The 19,518-nt window shown below is 44.1% G+C and overlaps 2 protein-coding genes across 6 annotated transcripts in view; one reads left to right on the top strand and one right to left on the bottom strand.

Annotated features, from left to right (window-relative positions):
• Positions 1 to 5,328, top strand: part of cacna1db (calcium channel, voltage-dependent, L type, alpha 1D subunit, b) — a 1,216,201-nt gene extending 1,210,873 nt beyond the window's left edge. The window contains exon 50 of the mRNA XM_072472487.1: positions 2,546 to 5,328. Coding sequence (XP_072328588.1) covers positions 2,546 to 2,839 — 294 coding nt within the window. The 3' untranslated portion in view covers positions 2,840 to 5,328. The remainder of the gene's footprint in view (positions 1 to 2,545) is intronic.
• Positions 4,204 to 19,518, bottom strand: part of chdh (choline dehydrogenase) — a 140,247-nt gene continuing 124,932 nt past the window's right edge. For all 5 annotated transcript variants that reach the window (XM_072472489.1, XM_072472490.1, XM_072472493.1 and 2 more), the window contains 2 exons: positions 10,595 to 10,697; positions 4,204 to 9,879 (listed from right to left, as the gene is read on the bottom strand). In XM_072472489.1, coding sequence (XP_072328590.1) covers positions 9,476 to 9,879; positions 10,595 to 10,697 — 507 coding nt within the window. In that variant the 3' untranslated portion in view covers positions 4,204 to 9,475. The remainder of the gene's footprint in view (positions 9,880 to 10,594; positions 10,698 to 19,518) is intronic.

Genomic DNA, 19,518 nt, shown 5'->3' with positions numbered 1-19,518 from the left:
ATGTGTGAACTCCGCACAGACAGTGACCCAAGCCGGGAATCAAACCTGGGGCCCTGGCGCTGTGAAGCAACAGTGCTAACCACTGTGCTTATGGACTGATCTGACTAATACTACACTCCTTTTTTATTTTCATTTTTAAAAAAAATTTAGAGTACCCAATTCATTTTTTCCAATTAAGGGGCAATTTAATGTGTCCAATCCACCTACCCTGCACATCTTTGGGTAATGGGGGCGATACCCACGCAAACACGGGGAGAATATGCAAACTCTACACAGACAGTGACCCAGAGCCGGGATTGAACCTGGGACCTCGGCGCCATGAGGCAGCAGTGCTAACCACTGCGCCACCGTGCTGCCCTACTAATACCACACTCCTGTATGCTTCACCCAATGTCTGTGTCTATGTATTTAGACTGTATACCTTGTGTTGCCCTATTACGCTGTTTTTATTTTCATGAATTAAATTATCTGTTTGAGCTGGACATAGAAAAATACTTTTCACTGTACCTCGGTACATGTGACAATAAACAAATCCAAATCCATGCAGGCTAAAATTATTCAATGTGATTAAGATGATGAATTTAATTCCCAACACACTATTCCGTTGAATTTATTTTACACCCAAGTGTGAATCCCTGGCCTCAGCAAAACTGGTGGAAGCCTGCTGTTGCACATGTTGGGATTCTCAGTATGCTCATAGTTGACTGCGTACCTGCACTTCAGCTGCTGCCAGGCCTGTCTGTTCTAGCTGCCTTACTTGGTTAGAGCTTGGCGGCTAGGAGCAGACATGCAGGGATAATGAGAGAGGTGAACACATAATCATCCTGTAGCAACACTGCCTTTCCTGTGAGATTTGCACCAGCATTATATTGATCTATGGGAAAGCAGACAGTGGAAGATGGGTAACTCCTGAAAAACCCCGTCTATTTGATCCATCAAACTGTCCAAGGTGGACACTTGGTTCTCAGAAGTGAAGACCCATGACAGTCATTTCAGCTCACAACAAGGTTCCAAAAAGTTGGTGACACCGATTCCTGTTGTTAGGACCCTGTTTCAGCATCCCTGGAGATGGCGACACTCCAAAATGAACTGCAGAATGGTGATGCCATGAAAGATGACGCAGGCTGGAAATGGATGCTCACGCTAAGCCATGATCTTCCAATACCTGGTGCAACTGATTTTTGAAGGGAAGCATTTGTCTCTCCCTTGCTAGCTCGCATCCGAAAGATGGCACCATGTCAGTTCAGCACTCCTCAATACTAAACTGGAGTGTCAGCCTTGATTTTGTGCTCGGGTCCCGGAATGGGACTCGAAACTTGTGACTTAACGGCCAGAGTTCTACAAGCTAAGCTTATGGGAAGAGAATTTGTTGAGAGGACTGGGGAGGGATCAAAAGGAATGTTTTCTGTTGAATAAGAAAATGGATATGTTTGGCTTTGCTGCTCCTTTGAGGTCATATAATCTTTTCCTACATTATACCCAAAGCTTTGGGGTGATACTACTCACATAAATCTTCATAGCCACATCAGGCCAGCCCTGCTGGATATTCATCTGGGTCAGCTCCAACGGATGGAGGGAAGTCTGACCTGGTACACTAGGAACTCTTAAGAAGGTGTTAAATAAAACCTCGGGGCAACTTAACAACACATCACAACTCTCAGAATTATTTTCAGTGTTTCCATGAAATCTGAATCTTGTTTTAGCTCTTGGGCTAGAAATTGTACAAAGAAAATGGGCACTTGCCAGCACAATTGCTGGGGTGTCACAATATTATTATCAAGGAGGTCTGCTGTTCACCCTCCTGATCCCTGTCCAGCAATAAACAGGGGCTTTATTCTTAGTTGTAATTTCAGACCAGATGCCAAGATAAAATGTCATAGTTAAAAATAAGACAACGGGCCAGAAAATATATTCTGTATCTCACTTGTTACACAAAGCTTGCCCAGAATTCAAAATAGTGCAAATAGACAAGAATGGAAGATAGTCAACAATACAATTTAATATTTAAAGCATTGGGACACAGAGCACCTAGGAAATATATTGAGTAGGGATATCTACAAAACTATTAGCATTTTGTTTCAATTCCGTGCAATATATTTTCTCTTCACTAAATTCCACAGAGGTCAGTGTTTTAATGAAATGGAAAATTATAGGTTTGCCCCAAACTCCTGACATTTCAGCTACTGTGTTCAGCTGCACATTAAAAGGAAATTATAGGCCCTTTCTGCTGACTATCTGCAGTAAAATATAAGGGAAATAAATTACTGGGAATAGTCCCACATGCCTCCTAGATGTTGTTTTAACATAGTTTGGGAGTGGATTGCCTGTTCTCAGTCAGAAAATGGTACCTGGCATATCAGAGAATTTCAATTAAACATTCAGATTTTCCTGACAAAAGTTCCAATTCAGGCTTGAGTTTCTGGATACTTCTAATTTTGTATTATCTTGCATGCTATTAAAATGCACTAGAACACAAGTTATTTGTTAGAGAAAAAATGAATGGTTGCAAGGTTAATAATTGCATTATTTTGCTTGTTTTTAAAAGGTCCTAATATCAGAAGGTCTAGGACGATATGCAAAAGATCCAAAATTTGTTTCAGTTACTAAACATGAACTTGCAGATGCCTGTGATATGACTATTGACGAAATGGAAAGTGCAGCAAGCAATTTATTAAATGGCAATCTTCATAATGGAACTAGTGGAGATATGTTCCCTGTTAAAAACAGGTGTGATTATGAACTACAAGATTATGGTCCTGGATACAGTGATGAGGAAACAGACATTGGGATATATGAAGAGGACCTAGGTGACGAAATGATATGCATCACCACTTTATAGCATTTACTGTGGAAGACTTGTTTGTAGAAACAAATGAAGCAAGTGCCCCACAGTCAAAGAATTCTTATGGCACTAGCTAGATCAAGTGACCAACAGAGCTTCTTCAAAGTGATGGTACTCTGGTCAGTAACCTTAATTTTGTCCTTTGGTACGGCAGTGTAATCTGCTCAGAACCTGGTAATTCTAAAGAAATATATCCTACCATGAACCAAATCTAACTAGAACGCAAAGTTTTACTGAGGACCGAGGAGAAAAATCTTATGGTGAAGTAAAGCCACATTTTTACCATCCAAGGCCACATAGTTTTTCTCAGTGAGAATGTCATTCAACTGGTGTTGAAGAAAGCAGTGCATTATGTCTGTGATGATGAATACAGTTAAAAGGGAAGTTATTATAAAGGTGATGACAATCAAATATGACAGATGTCATTACCTCAGATATACACTTGGACTTATAGCTGAGAGCAAGTGTTGGCATATCAAAAGATTTGAAACTATAAAACATATCTTTTCTCTGTCATTTTTTTCATGCAAATATGAACCATTCTGAACAGCTTTTCAAAATCCTGCAGCAGTTCTGAGGTTTTTTTTTGGGGGGGGGGTGAAAAATTAGCTGTTTTTAAAAATATTTTGTGAGTTTACATAGGATATATCATTTTTGTCATACTGCATCAGCTGCTGCTGGGGAGAAAGGCAAATTTTCTGGCTATTAAGAACATTATGGCTAATCTACATTGGTAAGAACAATGGCACTCATGTTACTTTCAACAAGGTTAATTTAAAACTAGTAGAAAAAATGTACATGGTTGTAACATACAGATAACAAATTTGTATTTGTAAAGAGATGTTCTATATTTTGTAATCCTGGTACTGTAACTGATAATCAGCAATATTTATGGTTCCAAATTACTGTCACTTACTCTATAGATTACTGTTATTTTTTAATAGAAGTACACATTCATGAGTAAATGTACTGATAGAGCTGCCTTTTTTTTGTGTATGATGCAAGTTTAACTTTAGGGTTTTGTGCGAAGTCTGGAGCCAAAGGAAAAAACTTTGGCAAATAATTTTTAATTAAAGTAAAATATAAACCTAACTTTACACAGGATATGCAAAGATAATTTACTTGCACTCTTACTTGGAATGACAAATATTTAGAAGTATTTTAATCTTTAGTACGTTTCGATATTTATTTCTAAATCACTTGTAGTAACTGACAGTTTCCATTGTGTCACTCATTTTACTGAAAGCTACTTTTCCACACTGAAGCAAAACCAGCTGAGATAAATTTCAACTTGAATCATCTAAGCGGCTCCTTTCAAGTATTTAATTTAACCTGGGTGGTTTCAGTAACACAGTCTCTGATTTTTGCATATCTTGTTTAATACAAATGCTCACAACAGAAAGAACATAACAGTCAAGATGTACAATTCTGTCTGCCACTGAGATTAGCTGTAGCTTTCTGTTAATGTGATTATTAGCAGTCTCAACATATTGCTTAGGGCTATAAATGCATGCATCCGAAAGTAAGATTCCTTTAATGACACTCCTTCAAATGACATTTCATCAGCATAAGCATCAGTATTTTCAGTTTAGCTTAAACTAAATGTGTCCATTAACATATTTTATTTCCAATACATAAAGTACATCACAGAGCAGGTCTTTCTGAATTATGTGAAGACTTTCTTTTTTTGCTATGTACATTTTCAGAATTTTTAATATATATTTTAAATGATTGTCTGTTTCAATTACTGGCCCATCATTAGTAACAGCCTCTAGGATCTTTTAAACTGTATGCATTTTTAAACACTTCTGTATATTCTACTAGTAACAAGATCTAAAGCAAGATATTTTACCTCAGTCAGGGATACATAAGGTTTTAAATTGTTTTTATTCCATACCCAGCACATGGTAAAGCAACCTTTGATTGCACAACTCTTTCCTTGTGTGCAACCTTCATGACTATTTTTGTATGCAGTAAGCCTTTTGTGTAGTACAGTATTTGTATATTCAGTTTATAAGGTTGTACTATTTTGTGATCGTACGTATGGTTCAGTAAGGTCTGTATATGTATTTTCCATACCACCATACCATAGTGCTGGAAATGTATGTACACAACAGTGTATATTTCTGTAAGAGTAAGTTGAAAGTAACATTGAACCCCAAGTAAAATTAAGTTAATTTCTCATGAACGAGGCTGAACTGTTATTACTGTGAAAATTCTAGGTGACTCTGGTTCTTTCTGTACTTTCACTTTGATCCTTAAAAAATAATTTTTGCTGTACCTCCAAGTCGATACTGTAAGTGGATTTTTCACAAAAATACAAAAGTATATTGTACAAAATTTTCACAAGATTATAGTTCTAGTAAGATTTATTCCTGCACATTCTGACCTAACTTGTACAATCATTATTCTGACATGCCTGCCACATCTGATATTCTTTAGTGTTGTTACCTAACTCAAGTTACAGCTTGTACAACCCAAACATATTTGTTCGAATAAAAACAATGCATGGTTACTTTAATCCTTCCACAAAATAAACAAGTGATTCAAAAGCCTCCTAGAAATTTACTTTGCATAGCACTACTTCAAATGTTGGTGAACATTACTTGTAAGTTAAGGTACAGTACACAGGACAATTAAAGGTAATACAGCATTGATAAGATATTGTTTGGTTTAATTCAGTGTGGCTGAGGTTTTTGTGTGAGCCCAGGAGGACCATACTACTTTACATATGCACATAAAAACTGAATTTTTCAGAACTTTATTTTTCATTGCTTACCCCTGGGGCCAATGTAGGGATTTTTATTTACGATGTCAATGCAGGTGCAACAAGCATGCATGATGTATGCTCCAGCCATTTGTCCCTAAATTGCACAGGAGCATTATCAAATAAAATATGGCACTGGGTCACCGAGAGACATTTGGCTAGATGACCAAAGGTTTGGCCAGAGGTAGAGTTTAAGGAGAGCCTTAAAGATAGAGCGATGGAGAGGTTTTAGGGAGGGAATTCCAGAATGTGGGCTGCTGAAAGAATGCTGCCAATGGCACAGCAATTAAAATTTGGGATGCTCGCGAGGTCAGATTTGAAACAGTGCAGATATTTGTTGCAGTGGAGGATACGGAAGGGTGAACCTATGGAGTGATTTGAAAACTATGAGAATTTTAAAATAAAGATGTTGCTTAACTGACTTTACTGTACAGGAATGATGGGTGAACAGGATGCGATACAAATTAGGAGACTTGCAGTAGAGTTTTGGATGGCCTCAAGGCAATGAAAGTTGGAATGTGAGAGGCTGGTCAGGAGTCCACTGGAATAGTCATGTCTGAAGCGAACAAAGACATAGATGACATTTAAGCCGGTGAGGCTGGTGCTGCTGTTATGGAGGTGGAAATTCATCTCATGGTTTAGATGCAACACCAAACTTCCGACCTGTCTTCATCAACCTTAGACAGTGCTGGGGAGAGCAATAGTGGATAGGGAAAGGAGTTTGCAGCATGGACAGAAGACAAAGGCTCCATTATTTTCAATATTTAGTTGGAAGAAATATATGCTTATCCAATACTGGATATCTGACAATTTAGAGACAGTGGACGGGGGCGGGAGTCAGGAGAGGTGGTGGTGAGGTAGGGCTGTGTTTTTGCATGATATCATTGAGGAGCAGCATATAGTTGAGATGTAGGGGACCAAGGATGGATCTTTGGTGGTCACAAGAAGGTAACAGTGCAGGAACGCAAAGAGAAGTAATTGCAGGTGATTCCCTGGTTACAAAACCAACTGGACAATGGTGGGCCGGCCTTAGAAGAAGATGGTGTCATCAATGTCAGGAGCTACAGCCACACTGACAAGGAATGGAGGGATAGTTTTCCTCTGTCATCGTCACACAGGATATTATTTACAACTTTGATAAGGCTAATTTCAATTGTGTGGAGGGGTGGAATCCTGGTGGAGAGTCTAAACCTGGAGCTGCAGTGAAAGATGGGCACAGATTTGGAAAACTATAGCATGATCAGGATCTTTAGAGAGGAAAGGGAGATGGAAAATGGGGCAGTCGTTTGCGAGTACACAAGGGCCAAGGCTTGGTTTATTTAAGAGGGAAACCTGAGAAGAGAACATTAGCAGTAAACATGAGGACCAGGAAGAGAAGCTGAGTAGTCAGCAGTTATCTGGGAAAAAGATCGAGGGAGCAAAAGGTGAGTCATATGGGCATGTTGAGATTGGAGAGGGCATACTGGAGATAGGCAGAGAAAAGAAAGGTGAAAATTCAGGGCTAAGGAAGGGGGAATCCTGAGAGGAATTTTGTCCTGACACATTAAGGGAAGTTGCAGCTGAACAAAATTTGAATCTTAGTGACAAGAGTTCTTTGAACTGAAGATGAGAGGTAAGAGACAGAAGAGGAGTTAAAGCAGTTGGCAGTAAAGGACAGAAATTGTGCATTCCAGAGTGATCCTAGAATAGTGAGCAGATTTTGTAAATAAGACCAGGTCCCAAGAGTGCTTTATATGGTATAGCTAGATCTTGTGAAGAATGGCTAAACAAGTTGCGTGCCATATCTGTTCCTCCTGACTCAAAAGTCTATCCACCATCTACACGAGTGTGATGGAATACACTCCACTTGCCTGGGTGAGTGCAGCTCCAGCAATACTTAATAAGCTCAACATCATCTTGGACAAAGTAGTCTGTCTGATTAGCATCTCATTCACTAGCTTAAATGTTCACTCCCCCAATACCAGTGCATAATGGCAGTAGTCTGCATATTTTACAAGATGAATTACAGCAACTCACCAAGGCTCCAGCGACAGCACCTTCCAAACCCATAACCTCTGCTCTATTAAAGAACAGGGGCAGCCAGTGACTGGAATACCATTACCTGCAAGCTTCCCCCTCCAAGACACACACCATCCTGACATGGAATCATCTCACTGTCCCTTCACTGTTGCTGGGTCAAAATCTTGGAACTCCCTTGCTAACAGTACTTGAGACTTTGCCTATACCATGTGGACTGCAGTGATTCAAGAAGGTAACCTTCTCAAGGGCAATTATGCATAGACAATAAATTCTAGCCTTGCCAGAATAAATATAAACAAGTCTTGGTCCCTTAGGCTTAGGGCCATTCGAGCGAGAATTATCAGGGTGAGAGAGAGCAATGGATTTTAATGGGGACTAGGGGGTCACAGCTGGAGATGAGGGTGTGGTTATGTGAACCAGTACATGCAGAAATGTAGTGAATGGAGGCCAAAGGCAAGAGAGATGAGATTTCAAAGTGCAGAAAAATATACGGCTGAGAGTTAAATTTTTCTACTCATGTTTCTCTAAACCTGAAAGATAAAAAAATAGGCTTTGATAAACTTCTGGCTCAAATAAAGGAACAACACACATTTATATAGCACATTTTAGTAGGCAAATGTAAGATATTCTGTGCAGTCAGGCCCCAGACATAGCAGTGATATAATTGGCCAGATAATTTGTTCATTTTCAAGTGAATGACTTAGCAATGTTGAGAAAGTGGTGCATGTATCGCATTTTCCCAAAGATATAGGACAATGGAAGGGAGGTGTAAAAGTTCTCAATTATAGAACACACCCATGACAATAGATGGGGAATTAAAACTAACAGTAGCTGCCTGTTCTTCGTGGATAAGACCAAAGAAACTCACAAAAAGATGGACTGCAGAGGACAATAATGTGAACACAACCACGCAACAGAAAAATAGTAATATAACCTATTCACATGCTGAAAACTGCTGAGAGAAGAAAAAGACAAAACCAGAAGAAAGACTGAAGACTCATTTAGCACATGTGGTGAAACATTATCATTGATCCAGGCATGAACAATGCCCTATTTTTCTGAATGAAATGGTGGCACTTTTTCATTTTATTTGGCTGGTAAATGAATTATTCAACCAAAGTTGGAAATGATTGCAATGACTTCAATCATTCTTATGTCTACTATCCAATGTGAAAGACCAATGTATAACTTGCCATGTGGAGTCTGCAAATTCCACTAGTGTACAAAGTGATGTTGATGTGTACTATTATAACCAACAGCTGAGCAATCTACAGCATTATTCATTCCCATTCTCTGTTGTTGTGATCCTTAGGGGAAACAGATGCAATTTTACTTTTTGTAGCTTTTGCTTTATCACAAATCCGCTTCAATGTAAATTAAACATGAATTAACAGGCAAATTATACTTCAAGAAAAAAAGGTAAATTTCACTTTAAACATAGATTGGTTTTACACAACATCACGCACGCCCTTTATAAATGTGACAGCACATATCATCTCACAGTAGAATTTGCACAACTGATTACCTTGGTTGGAGTTCAACCATGTTCATAACATCAGTCATAACATTGGAGACAATATTAAGTACAATATGCTGTTTAATTTGTGATTTACCCAATGGAGGGAAATTTAACGGGAAGTAAAATAAGACAACCCACAAAATATAAAGCTAGTTTGAATTCAATAAATTTTGTATCAAACAGGTTATTAACAAGTATTCAGATTTTCTTCCTGTATTAAGTATGACTTTAAATATTCTAGTTGCCTTTTCATTGGTGAGAAAACATTAACCTTTTTTCAGGTAATCGGGCAGCATTTAATGTGCACTACCTTTGCACCACCAAATGTCTAAGATTTGGGTTTATAAACAGGAACATCCTTGTCACACAGTGCTGGGCACCCCTTGATTATGTCGGCAGCCTTCTCAGCCAACATGATTGTGGGGGCATTTAGGTTGCCACTAACAAGACTTGGCATTATTGAAGAATCAACAACCCGCAAGTTCTCCATCCCTATAACTCTAGTCTCAGGGTCAACAACTGCCATGGGATCAGAGGGTTGGCCCATTTTACAGGTGCATGATGGATGGTAGGCACTATCAGCCTTTTCTCTCACAAAAGCATCAATTTCCTTATCCGTCTGCGCATGGCTGCCAGGTGTTACCTCTTGACCACGGTACCTATCAAATGCCTTTTGAGCAAAAATCTCCCTAGTTAGCTTCACTGACTGACGAAGTTCCAAAACATCAGTTTCTGCAAAATGAACATTTACATGAGACAAAAGTTAAAACAAGTAATTTGGCATAAATATGTAAAACACAAATATACAGAAATGTATTTCCATTTAGATGAATATATTTTGTCTATTATGGGCAAAATTCTCCAACTAAGACTTTCTTTTTTGTAAAAATTCCAAGCAGACTACCAGGGCCAAATATGAGAAGTGGCCCAGCTTCTGTAGACAGTGATACCTGGGGCCCAGAGAACTGGCAGCTCAATGGTCAGGCATACGTAAGATTTCAGGTAGGTTAGGGAGACCATGCTTGATGGCGGAGGCATCGTGGAGCACTGGTGACATTGTTGCTGCACAGGCAGTCATTGCCACTGTGGGTGAGTGGGTTAGGGTCCTCTCTCCTGAGCTTGCTGGTGGAGGCCTCCAGTTTTCACACATAGTCTCCCTATTCTGTCAACTTTTCCACCACTGGCAAGATGCGCAGTGGCAGCAAGGCCCCTTCCAGTACCATCTTGCCAGCCTTTCCATCTCCCAGCCCATCCGCGAAGGGTCCGGAAAATTCCACCCATTGAAGCTAGTCAATACTGGGGAACCACGAATATAAAGCTGGCTATTTTCAAATATAATCAGCTTTATTTTTCACAAAAGGTCATGCCACAACAGCATATTTATCTAAACATTATACAAATGTATAAAAACAGTAATTTATGACTAAAATAGAAAAGAAAAGGCCACCTGTAGATAAGTAGTTTGGTTCAATAATTGGATGCTCTTTGGGGTTTGCACTCTTGAGCTTCAGCCAACCAACACTTGTGGGTCTCATTGGGCCCACATGAACCTAAAAGTGTCAAATAAAATATTTTTAAGAACTGTGATCAATTTTGCAGTGGACATTGCCCTATAATTCTACTACTTTAAAACTAATTTATGCTATACAAAATATAAAAAAACTAAACTTAATACAGTGATAATTCTAAACATTTACAATACCTTCCGGAAGAAGTGGAACTTTACGTACATTCTTGGCTCCGGCTCTTTGGTGAGGAAAGCATTAATTGTACATTTTTGCTCAAGCCTTATATGTCGAAGGCACACAACACAGGCTCCATTATATCATGATCATACTATTGTAACATTTTACAATTATTTACAAATGTTGTAAATAGAATATAGATTTATAAAGTTACAGAAGGGTAAGGCTATCAACATTTTGCCATTCCATGAGAGTGGATCAAATATGGTCTACCTCTGTTAATTCATAATCACAAAACCCATACAAAGTCCTCACTATCGTCCTGTGTAAAATCTGAACACAGTACACAAGAAAGAAAATAATGTGCAGGAACAAATTTTGTCCCCAACTCAATTTTAGCCCCGTTTATGGACTCATGAAAACCATAAAAATGATAGATGAGGAACATTGGTATGCAGAGTAAGGTTACACTAGAGTATGCCAAATCTCCGACAAATTCAGAAGCCTGCTAGGGAAATAATGGTTCAATAAGAAGGCATAAAACAGACCCGGTCTCCAATTGTAAATTGACCGTCAAACATCCATTTAAACACCACCAAATCTTCCATCTAAAAATCAGAATAGGTGGACTTTCAATGGTAAATCATGGAGTCAAGTCCCTACGCAATTTTAGTCCTGCTACAATCTTCCTTTCCGACATTAACAGGGTGGTGACAAGGTGATAATCAACTCTCATAATATCTGGGCCATCGCAAAAATAACTTTCATCCATTCTCAAGGTTTTCCACCAGCATGGCAAGTCTTGTTAAAGTGTTATTTGTTTTCACAGATTATACAACTCATTAATATGCTTTTACTTCATTTTATTTTCTCTTCAATTTTAGTTTTGAGGATGGGGAACATCCCTCAAAGAATTTCATGCCCCAGATTATCTCAGGGAACCATTGCGTCGTAGCAATGTCATGTTTTAACCGATCTTCTATTCAATGTTAACCCAATTGACATTGATGTGGAGATGCCGGAGTTGGACTGGGGTGGGCACAGTAAGAAGTCTTGCAACACCAGATCAAAGTCCAACAGGTTTGTTTCGAATCACTAGCTTTCGGAGCACTGCTCCTTCCTCAGGTGAATTCAAACAAACCTGTCGGACTATAACCTGGTATTGTAAGGCTTCTTACTAATTGACATTGATCGTAACCTCCACAAGACTACACTTCTTATCTGCTGTTCTATTCTTGATTTAATCTTTCTCTTCATCTCAGAATTTAAAAACCATTGCACTCTGTAAACCTTTCAAATCAGTACATTTAACAATGGACGCGATTCTCTGGCCACGTTGCGCGCGACCGAGCACAACGCGGCCGGAGAATCCTGGGAAAGCCCTCCTATAGGCTTCCCAGCAGCCTCTGTGCCTCGCGGGATTCACCCAAGTCCCGCAAAGTGTTGGAATCGGAACTCCGTCCAAAAGGGGCGGGACCAAACAGCGGTCGCTAAAGTAGGTTGTGAACCTACTTGAGGCCTACCTACCCAGGATCTACTGGCCTCCCTTGATTCACCAGCCTCCCCAGGGAGGCTGCAGCTGGGCGCTGATCAATGGTGGCCCACAAGAACATGGACCATGCAGGACGGCACCCAGGGGGTCTCCTGGGCCATCGGAGACCCCTGGGTGGTCAGGGTCAGTGCACAGTGGCTCCCTGGCCCTCTCCTGGAAATTGGGCACCTTGGCACTGCCCAGCTAGCACCTTGGCACTGCCACTTTGGCACTGTATAAGGTGCCTGGGTGGCACTGCCAAGCTGGCAGGAGTCAGGGTGTAGTGCAGGGATGCCCAGGTGCCACTGCCATGGGTTCAATCCCGCAGGGGGCCATGCCCATGGAAGGAGGGTGGTTTGAATGGTGGGGGTGTGCAGGACAGGTAAGTAGGGACCTCCGTGAGGTTGGGGGAGGTGAGTGGGGTTCTGGAAGAGGTTGGTGCTATAAGGAGAGTTCGGCGAGGCCAGAAGACGGGAAGCCCCCTCAGGGACCCCATAGTGGGATGTCCTCCATGGGGGTGTGTGGGGTAATGCACATGTAATAATAGTAACAATAATGTTTGTGTGGGGTGACATTGCCCATGGGTGGGGAGGGGGGGGGGGGGGGGGTGGGACCCACAAGCTCACTTAGAGATCGGGGCACCCTTTCAAAATGACGACCCAATCTCTGAGTTCAGGGGCGTCATTCTCCGACCCCCCGCCGGGTCGGAGAATCGCCGGGGGCTGGCGTGAATCCCGCCTCCGCCGGTTGCCGAAGTCTCCGGCACCGGATATTCGGCGGGGGCGGGAATCGGGCCGCGCCGGTTGGCGGGCCCCCCCGCTGGATTCTCCGGTCCGGATGGGCCGAAGTCCCGCCGATAAATTGCCTGTCCCGCCGGCATGGATTAAACCACCTTTTGAACGGCGGGACAAGGCGGCGTGGGCGGGCTCCGAGGTCCTGGTGGGGGCGCGGGGCGATCTGGCCCCGGAGGGTGCCCCCACGGTGGCCTGGCCCACGATCGTGGCCCACCGATCCGCGGGCGGGCCTGTGCCGTGGGGCCACTCTTTCCCTTCCACCTCCGCAACGATCTCCACCATGGCGGAGGCGGAAGAGACTCCCTCCACTGCGCATGCGTGGGAAACTGTCAGCGGCCGCTGACGCTCCTGCGCATGCGCCGCCCGGAGATGTCATTTCCGCGCCAGCTGGCGGGGCAACAAATGCCGTTTCCGCCAGCTGGCGGGGCGGAAATTCCTCCGGCGTCGGCCTAGCCCCTCAATGTTGGGGCTCGGCCCCCAAAGATGCGGAGCATTCCGCACCTTTGGGGCGGCGCGATGCCCGTCTGATTGGCGCCGTTTTGGGCGCCAGTCGGCGGACATCGCGCCGTTTCGGGAGAATTTCGCCCCAGCTCCCCAGTGCTATAAAAAATTCTAAGTGCGAGCTAAAATGGTGAGAAACTCCCTAGGGCCCAAAAAGGTGACTAAGTGTCATTTGATGGCGGCCGGAAACTCCCTGAAAAATCCGCTACAAATGAACTTAGAAATTTTTCTGGAGAATCGTGCCCCATATCATCAGCACTGACAGTTTGAAAAGAAAATTCATTAAGGTTGATAGTGACAGAACAAAGCAAAAGGTTGTTCAATTTTATCATAATTGTTATGAATGCTGTAGATACCGATAACATTAAAAGTCAAACTTCTAGTTGCTAGATGAAATGACACAACAAGAGGCTAAAACCACTCTTCACTAAACACTATTGTAGGCAACTTATAGTTCAAACTACAGAACAGAACTTTTCCCATTTACTTTTAACGCAACCATAAAACCCTCTTAACAGGTATACTTTACATTGATCTCTTAAGTAACCATTCAATTTCCCCAGCTCAGACCAAAGTGATTCTTAGCTCCCAAGGGTTTACATCCATTCCTTTCCTAGTGTAGCCATCTGGGATGGCCACTTTCAGCATATAAAATGGACGCTCGCAGAGCATACAGGGAAAAATGGACAATGCAAAGTAACAAGCAGGCACAGAGCCTGAATGTGTATTTGGAAGACAGGCTGCAGACAGAACCGAAACTCTGGGTCGATTTGCACATTGATGGCCCATCTCCGATGAACAAAAGACTAGTGCTCAGGTAGCCGATACCGTCCCAGACATTCCGGCGCCACTACCCCAGCAAGAAGATACAAACAAAGCAAGGCCAACGGCCACTTATGACACGCCCAGCCATCAAGGCACCCGCCCTTTTATTGGCTCAGATCGATGGCGGTGATCAAGAAGCTGCCCAATTAATTGGGACCAAGTTTAAAGCCCGCCTAAAAGCGCGTGAAGCCCCCGAGAAAAGTAACCCCGCCATGTGTTCACTCTCTTGGAATCGGCTCTCAACTGGAGAGACCCTTCCACCTGCACCACCAGAAACAATAAGTTCAAGTTCAACGCTCGCTACCAGACGGACGGCCATAGCTATACTCCTGCTACCTCTTCGAACCCAACAGCCTCAGATCCGAACAACGGCCACTGTTACTCTGACCTAAGTGGCCACCTGAAGTTAAGTATAGGTGTTAGTGATAGACAAAGTTTAGCCTGTAGTGTTATTGTGCACGAGTAAATCATAGGGCATTCTGGCTAAGTTTGCCGATGATACAAAGATAGGTGGAGGGGCAGGTAGTATGGAGGAGGTGGGGAGGCTTCAGAAAGATTTAGACAGTTTAGGAGAGTGGTCCAAGAAATGGCTGATGAAATTCAACATGGGCAAGTGCGAGGTCTTGCACTTTGGAAAAAAGAATAGAGGCGTGGACTATTTTCTAAACGGTGACAAAATTCATAATGCTGAAGTGCAAAGGGACTTGGGAGTCCTAGTCCAGGATTCTCTAAAGGTAATCTTGCAGGTTGAGTCCGTAATTAAGAAAGCAAATGCAATGTTGTCATTCATCTCAAGAGGCTTGGAATATAAAAGCAGGGATGTACTTCTGAAGCTTTATAAAGCATTAGTTAGGCCCCATTTAGAATACTGTGAGCAATTTTGGGCCCCACACCTCAGGAAGGACATACTGGCACTGGAGCGGGTCCAGCGGAGATTCACACGGATGATCCCAGGAATGGTAGGCCTAACATACGATGAACGTCTGAGGATCCTGGGATTATATTCATTGGAGTTTAGGAGGTTGAGGGGAGATCTAATAGAAACTTACAAGATAATGAATGGCTTAGATAGGGTGGATGCAGGGAAGTTGTTTCCATTAACAGGGGAGACTAGGACCCGGGGACACAGCCTTAGAATAAAAGGGAGTCACTTTAGAACAGAGATGAGGAGAAATTTCTTCAGCCAGAGAGTGGTGGGTCTGTGGAATTCATTGCCACAGAGGGCGGTGGAGGCCGGGACGTTGAGTGTCTTTAAGACAGAAGTTGATAAATTCTTGATTTCTCGAGGAATTAAGGGCTATGGAGAGAGAGCGGGTAAATGGAGTTGAAATCAGCCATGATTGAATGGTGGAGTGGACTCGATGGGCCGAATGGCCTTACTTCCACTCCTATGTCTTATACTGCGTGTAAATAAAGTACCATTGACTTTGAACTAACTAACTGGTGTATTGGCTCTTTGATCGGTATTCGGTTGAATCTTGTGGCGGTATCGAGAGGTACCTGGCGACTCTGAGAGTATAATCATTAAGATTAAGAAAGGCAACCTTATTAATCGCCATATTTATAGCCATTAATAGATAGCAACACTAGCATAATAACCTTTAACCCCACACCTGTCTTCCGTGGTGGCACTTTTCCTGGAGAGCTTTGCTCTACGACAAACTAGGTGAATCTTCCAACCTTTGTTCAAATTCTCCTGAATTTGGTCTTTTCAATTTGAGGGCAAACTTTCACCCACATTCCTGAGTGGTGAATCATTGAGACTCTTGGTCTCTAGTTGCCCTCCCTCAGATCCTGGAAGATGCACTGATTTTTTTAATAAAGGGAAACTTGTAACCCTAACACACAATAGTTTTCCGAGCGCTCTAACCGCTCTCAAAGACCATCTCCATGGCAACATGAAACACATGTGGCTGGATTCTCCACTCCCCGACACCAAAATCGCGTACTGCGCCGAGTATCCACCGCCTCAGGCCATTGCCTGAGGACCGCCCTGCAATGCTCCGTTGCCGACTGGCCGAATTCCCGACGGCGTGGCTTACGCATGCTCACACCGTCGGGATCCTTGCGTGGCGGTTGCGGACTCAGTCCAGGGCCACCACAGTCGGGAGAGGGCCAATCGGTGGGGGTGGGGGGTGGGGGGCTTCATTCCAGGCTGGGGGCAATGTGGACGGGCAGTCTGAGGCATGTGAGCGGCAGATGCATTATTTTGGCATTCCAGGTCCGCGCTGAGTCTGCCATGGAGCAAGGCGCGGCCGCTGCAGGCCGTCGCCGTGCGCGGCCTCTGACCCGGAAGTGCTGGGGGCCGTATCGGCAGCTAGAGCTGCGAGCTCTACGACGGCTGCCTGCTAGTCCCAGAAAAGAGGGAATCGGTGGCCTTTTGACGCCAGTTTTCCTGGCGTAAAAGACCATCGTTTTCACGACGGCTTGGGGACTTAGTCCCCAAAACGGAGAATGCAGCCCATGGTCCTTGTACCCAGGTAGCAATGCTAAATAGTAATCTGTGAGACCCAAACTCTCCTTCATCTTGGAAATAAATGGACAGTTTAACGCAAAACTGTTCACAACCTGACATTTTCAACAATTACCTGGGACTTTGAAGACTAGCAACCTAACCACTGTAAACACAAATGCTGATGCCATTGTCTCCAAGTCTAAACACCTTACACTTTAAAAAAAAAATATATGTTATTAAAGTTTTCAAACAGAATTTTTCCACTTAACAAATCAACTTAAAAATAGCACCATAACTGATAAATAACATTATTTAAATAAAATAGTGAACTAACAAAGTAACAAAAAATAGTGCTCCCCCCCTCCCCCCCCCCACCCCCGGGCTGCTGCTGACGATCTATTTTCCCTTAACGTTCCGCGAGATAGTCAAGGAGCGGTTGCCACCGCCTGGAGAACCCCTGAGCCGATCCTCTCAGCGCAAATTTCATTCGTTCCAGTTTTATGAACCCTGCCATATCGTTTATCCAGGCCTCCACGCCGGGGGGTTTCGCTTCCTTCCACATGAGTAAGATCCTTCGCCGGGCTACCAGGGACGCAAAGGCCAGAATATTGGCCTCTTTCGCCTCCTGCACTCCCTGCTCTTCCGCTACCCCAAATATAGCTAACCCCCAGCCTGGCTTGACCCAGACCTTCACCACCTTTGAAATCACTCTTGCCACTCCCCTCCAGTACTCATCCAGTGCCGGACACGACCAGAACATGTGTGTGTGGTTCGCCGGGCTTCCCAAGCACCTCCCGCACCTGTCCTCCACTCCGAAGAACCTGCTCAGTCTTGCCCCCGTCATATGTGCTCTGTGTAGAACCTTAAATTGTATCAGGCTAAGCCTGGCACACAAGGACGAGGAGTTTACCCTACTTAGGGCATCAGACCACAGACCCTCCTCAATCTCCTCCCCAAGCTCTTCTTCCCATTTTCCCTTCAGCTCCTCTACCAGCGCCTCCTCCTCGTCTCTCATCTCCTGATATATTTCGGACACTTTGCCCTCCCCGACCCATACCCCGGAAATCACTCTATCTTGGATCCCCTGTGTCGGGAGCAGCGGAAATTCCCTCACCTGTTGCCTCGTAAACACCCTCACCTGCATGTATCTAAAATTATTCCCCGTGGGCAGCTCATACTTTTCCTCCAGCGCTCCCAGGCTCGCGAACATCCCGTCAATAAACAAATCTCTCAATCTCCTAATTCCTGTCCGTTGCCAGCTCTGGAACCCATCCTTCCTGGGACAAACCTATGGTTGTTCCTGATCGGGGACCACACCGAGGCACCCATCACCCCCCTGTGTCGCCTCCACTGCCCCCAGATCCTTAAGGTTGCCACCACCACTGGGTTTGTGGTATACCTTTTCGGGGAGAGCGGTAGCGGCGCCGTCACCAGCGCCTTTAGGCTCGTTCCCTTACAGGACGCCATCTCCAGCTTCTTCCACGCCGCCCCCTCTCCCTCCCTCATCCACTTACAAACCATCGCCACATTGGCGGCCCAGTAGTAGTCGTCCAGGTTCGGCAATGCCAGTCCCCCTCTGTCCCTGCTACGCTGTACCTTTACTATTTTACCTTACTATTTACCTTACCCTCGGGGTCTTCCCTGCCCACACAAAACCCATAACGCTTCTGTCTATTTTCTTGAAAAAGGCCTTCGTGATCAGAATGGGGAGACATTGAAACACGAAAAGAAACCTTGGGAGAACCATCTGTAGCGCACAATGACTTACGCGAGACGAGAAGCGATGAAGTCGATCTAGGCTTTATTAAGCGAGACTTGTCCCCAGCAGCTCAGCAACAGAATGAGGCTGCGGGGAGAAGCCCGGGCTCTTATACTCCGCCTTCGGGCGGAGCCAGAAGTCGGCAGATCCAACCAGGACCCGGGACCTGTCAGCCAATAGCCTCTCGGCTTCACAGGTACCACATTACCCCTAATACATACCACCACATTTACCCCTTGTTAACAAGGAACCCGGCGGGGTGGTGGTTCGCATGGTGGTAAGGGTTTACAAGGCTGGCCCTGGAACAAATTTCGGACTGTGTTAATACAGCTTTAGCCCTACAGTGGGCTATGTACAAGTTTGTGAGAACTATTTACAATACGAGCAAAAAGATTTTTTGTTACAACAACATTCTTGCTTTTCTTGGTGTCATGCGGATTCCACGAGTTGAGCGGGCGGTCTGGTCTTTTTCGTTGATTTCCTCAGCCCCGGTGGTGGTGCAGGTGCTTGCTCGGGCGTTGTTGTCTCCAGGAGCGTTTCGCTGTTTGTTCCTGTTTTACTCCTGGGCGGGCACGGGAGGAGGACCGATCCCCCTGGGAAGGGGGCGGTCGCGGGGTGCGCCGGTGGCAGCGAGGGGGTGATCGGTGTCGGTGGTGTGTGTGTTTTGCCGGTGGGCGCCAGGTCCCGCAGGGAGACCGTGTCCTGTCGGCCGTCGGGGTACGCCACATAGGCGTACTGCGGGTTCGCGTGGAGAAGGTGGACCCTCTCGACCAACGGGTCCAATTTGTGCACCCGCACATGTTTCCGGAACAAGATGGGTC

The sequence above is a fragment of the Scyliorhinus torazame genome, chromosome 13 (genome assembly GCF_047496885.1).
Source record: "Scyliorhinus torazame isolate Kashiwa2021f chromosome 13, sScyTor2.1, whole genome shotgun sequence".
Taxonomy (NCBI): domain Eukaryota; kingdom Metazoa; phylum Chordata; class Chondrichthyes; order Carcharhiniformes; family Scyliorhinidae; genus Scyliorhinus; species Scyliorhinus torazame.
Note: the sequence above shows the minus strand (reverse complement) of the source record. Positions and strands in the feature narration are given on the sequence as shown.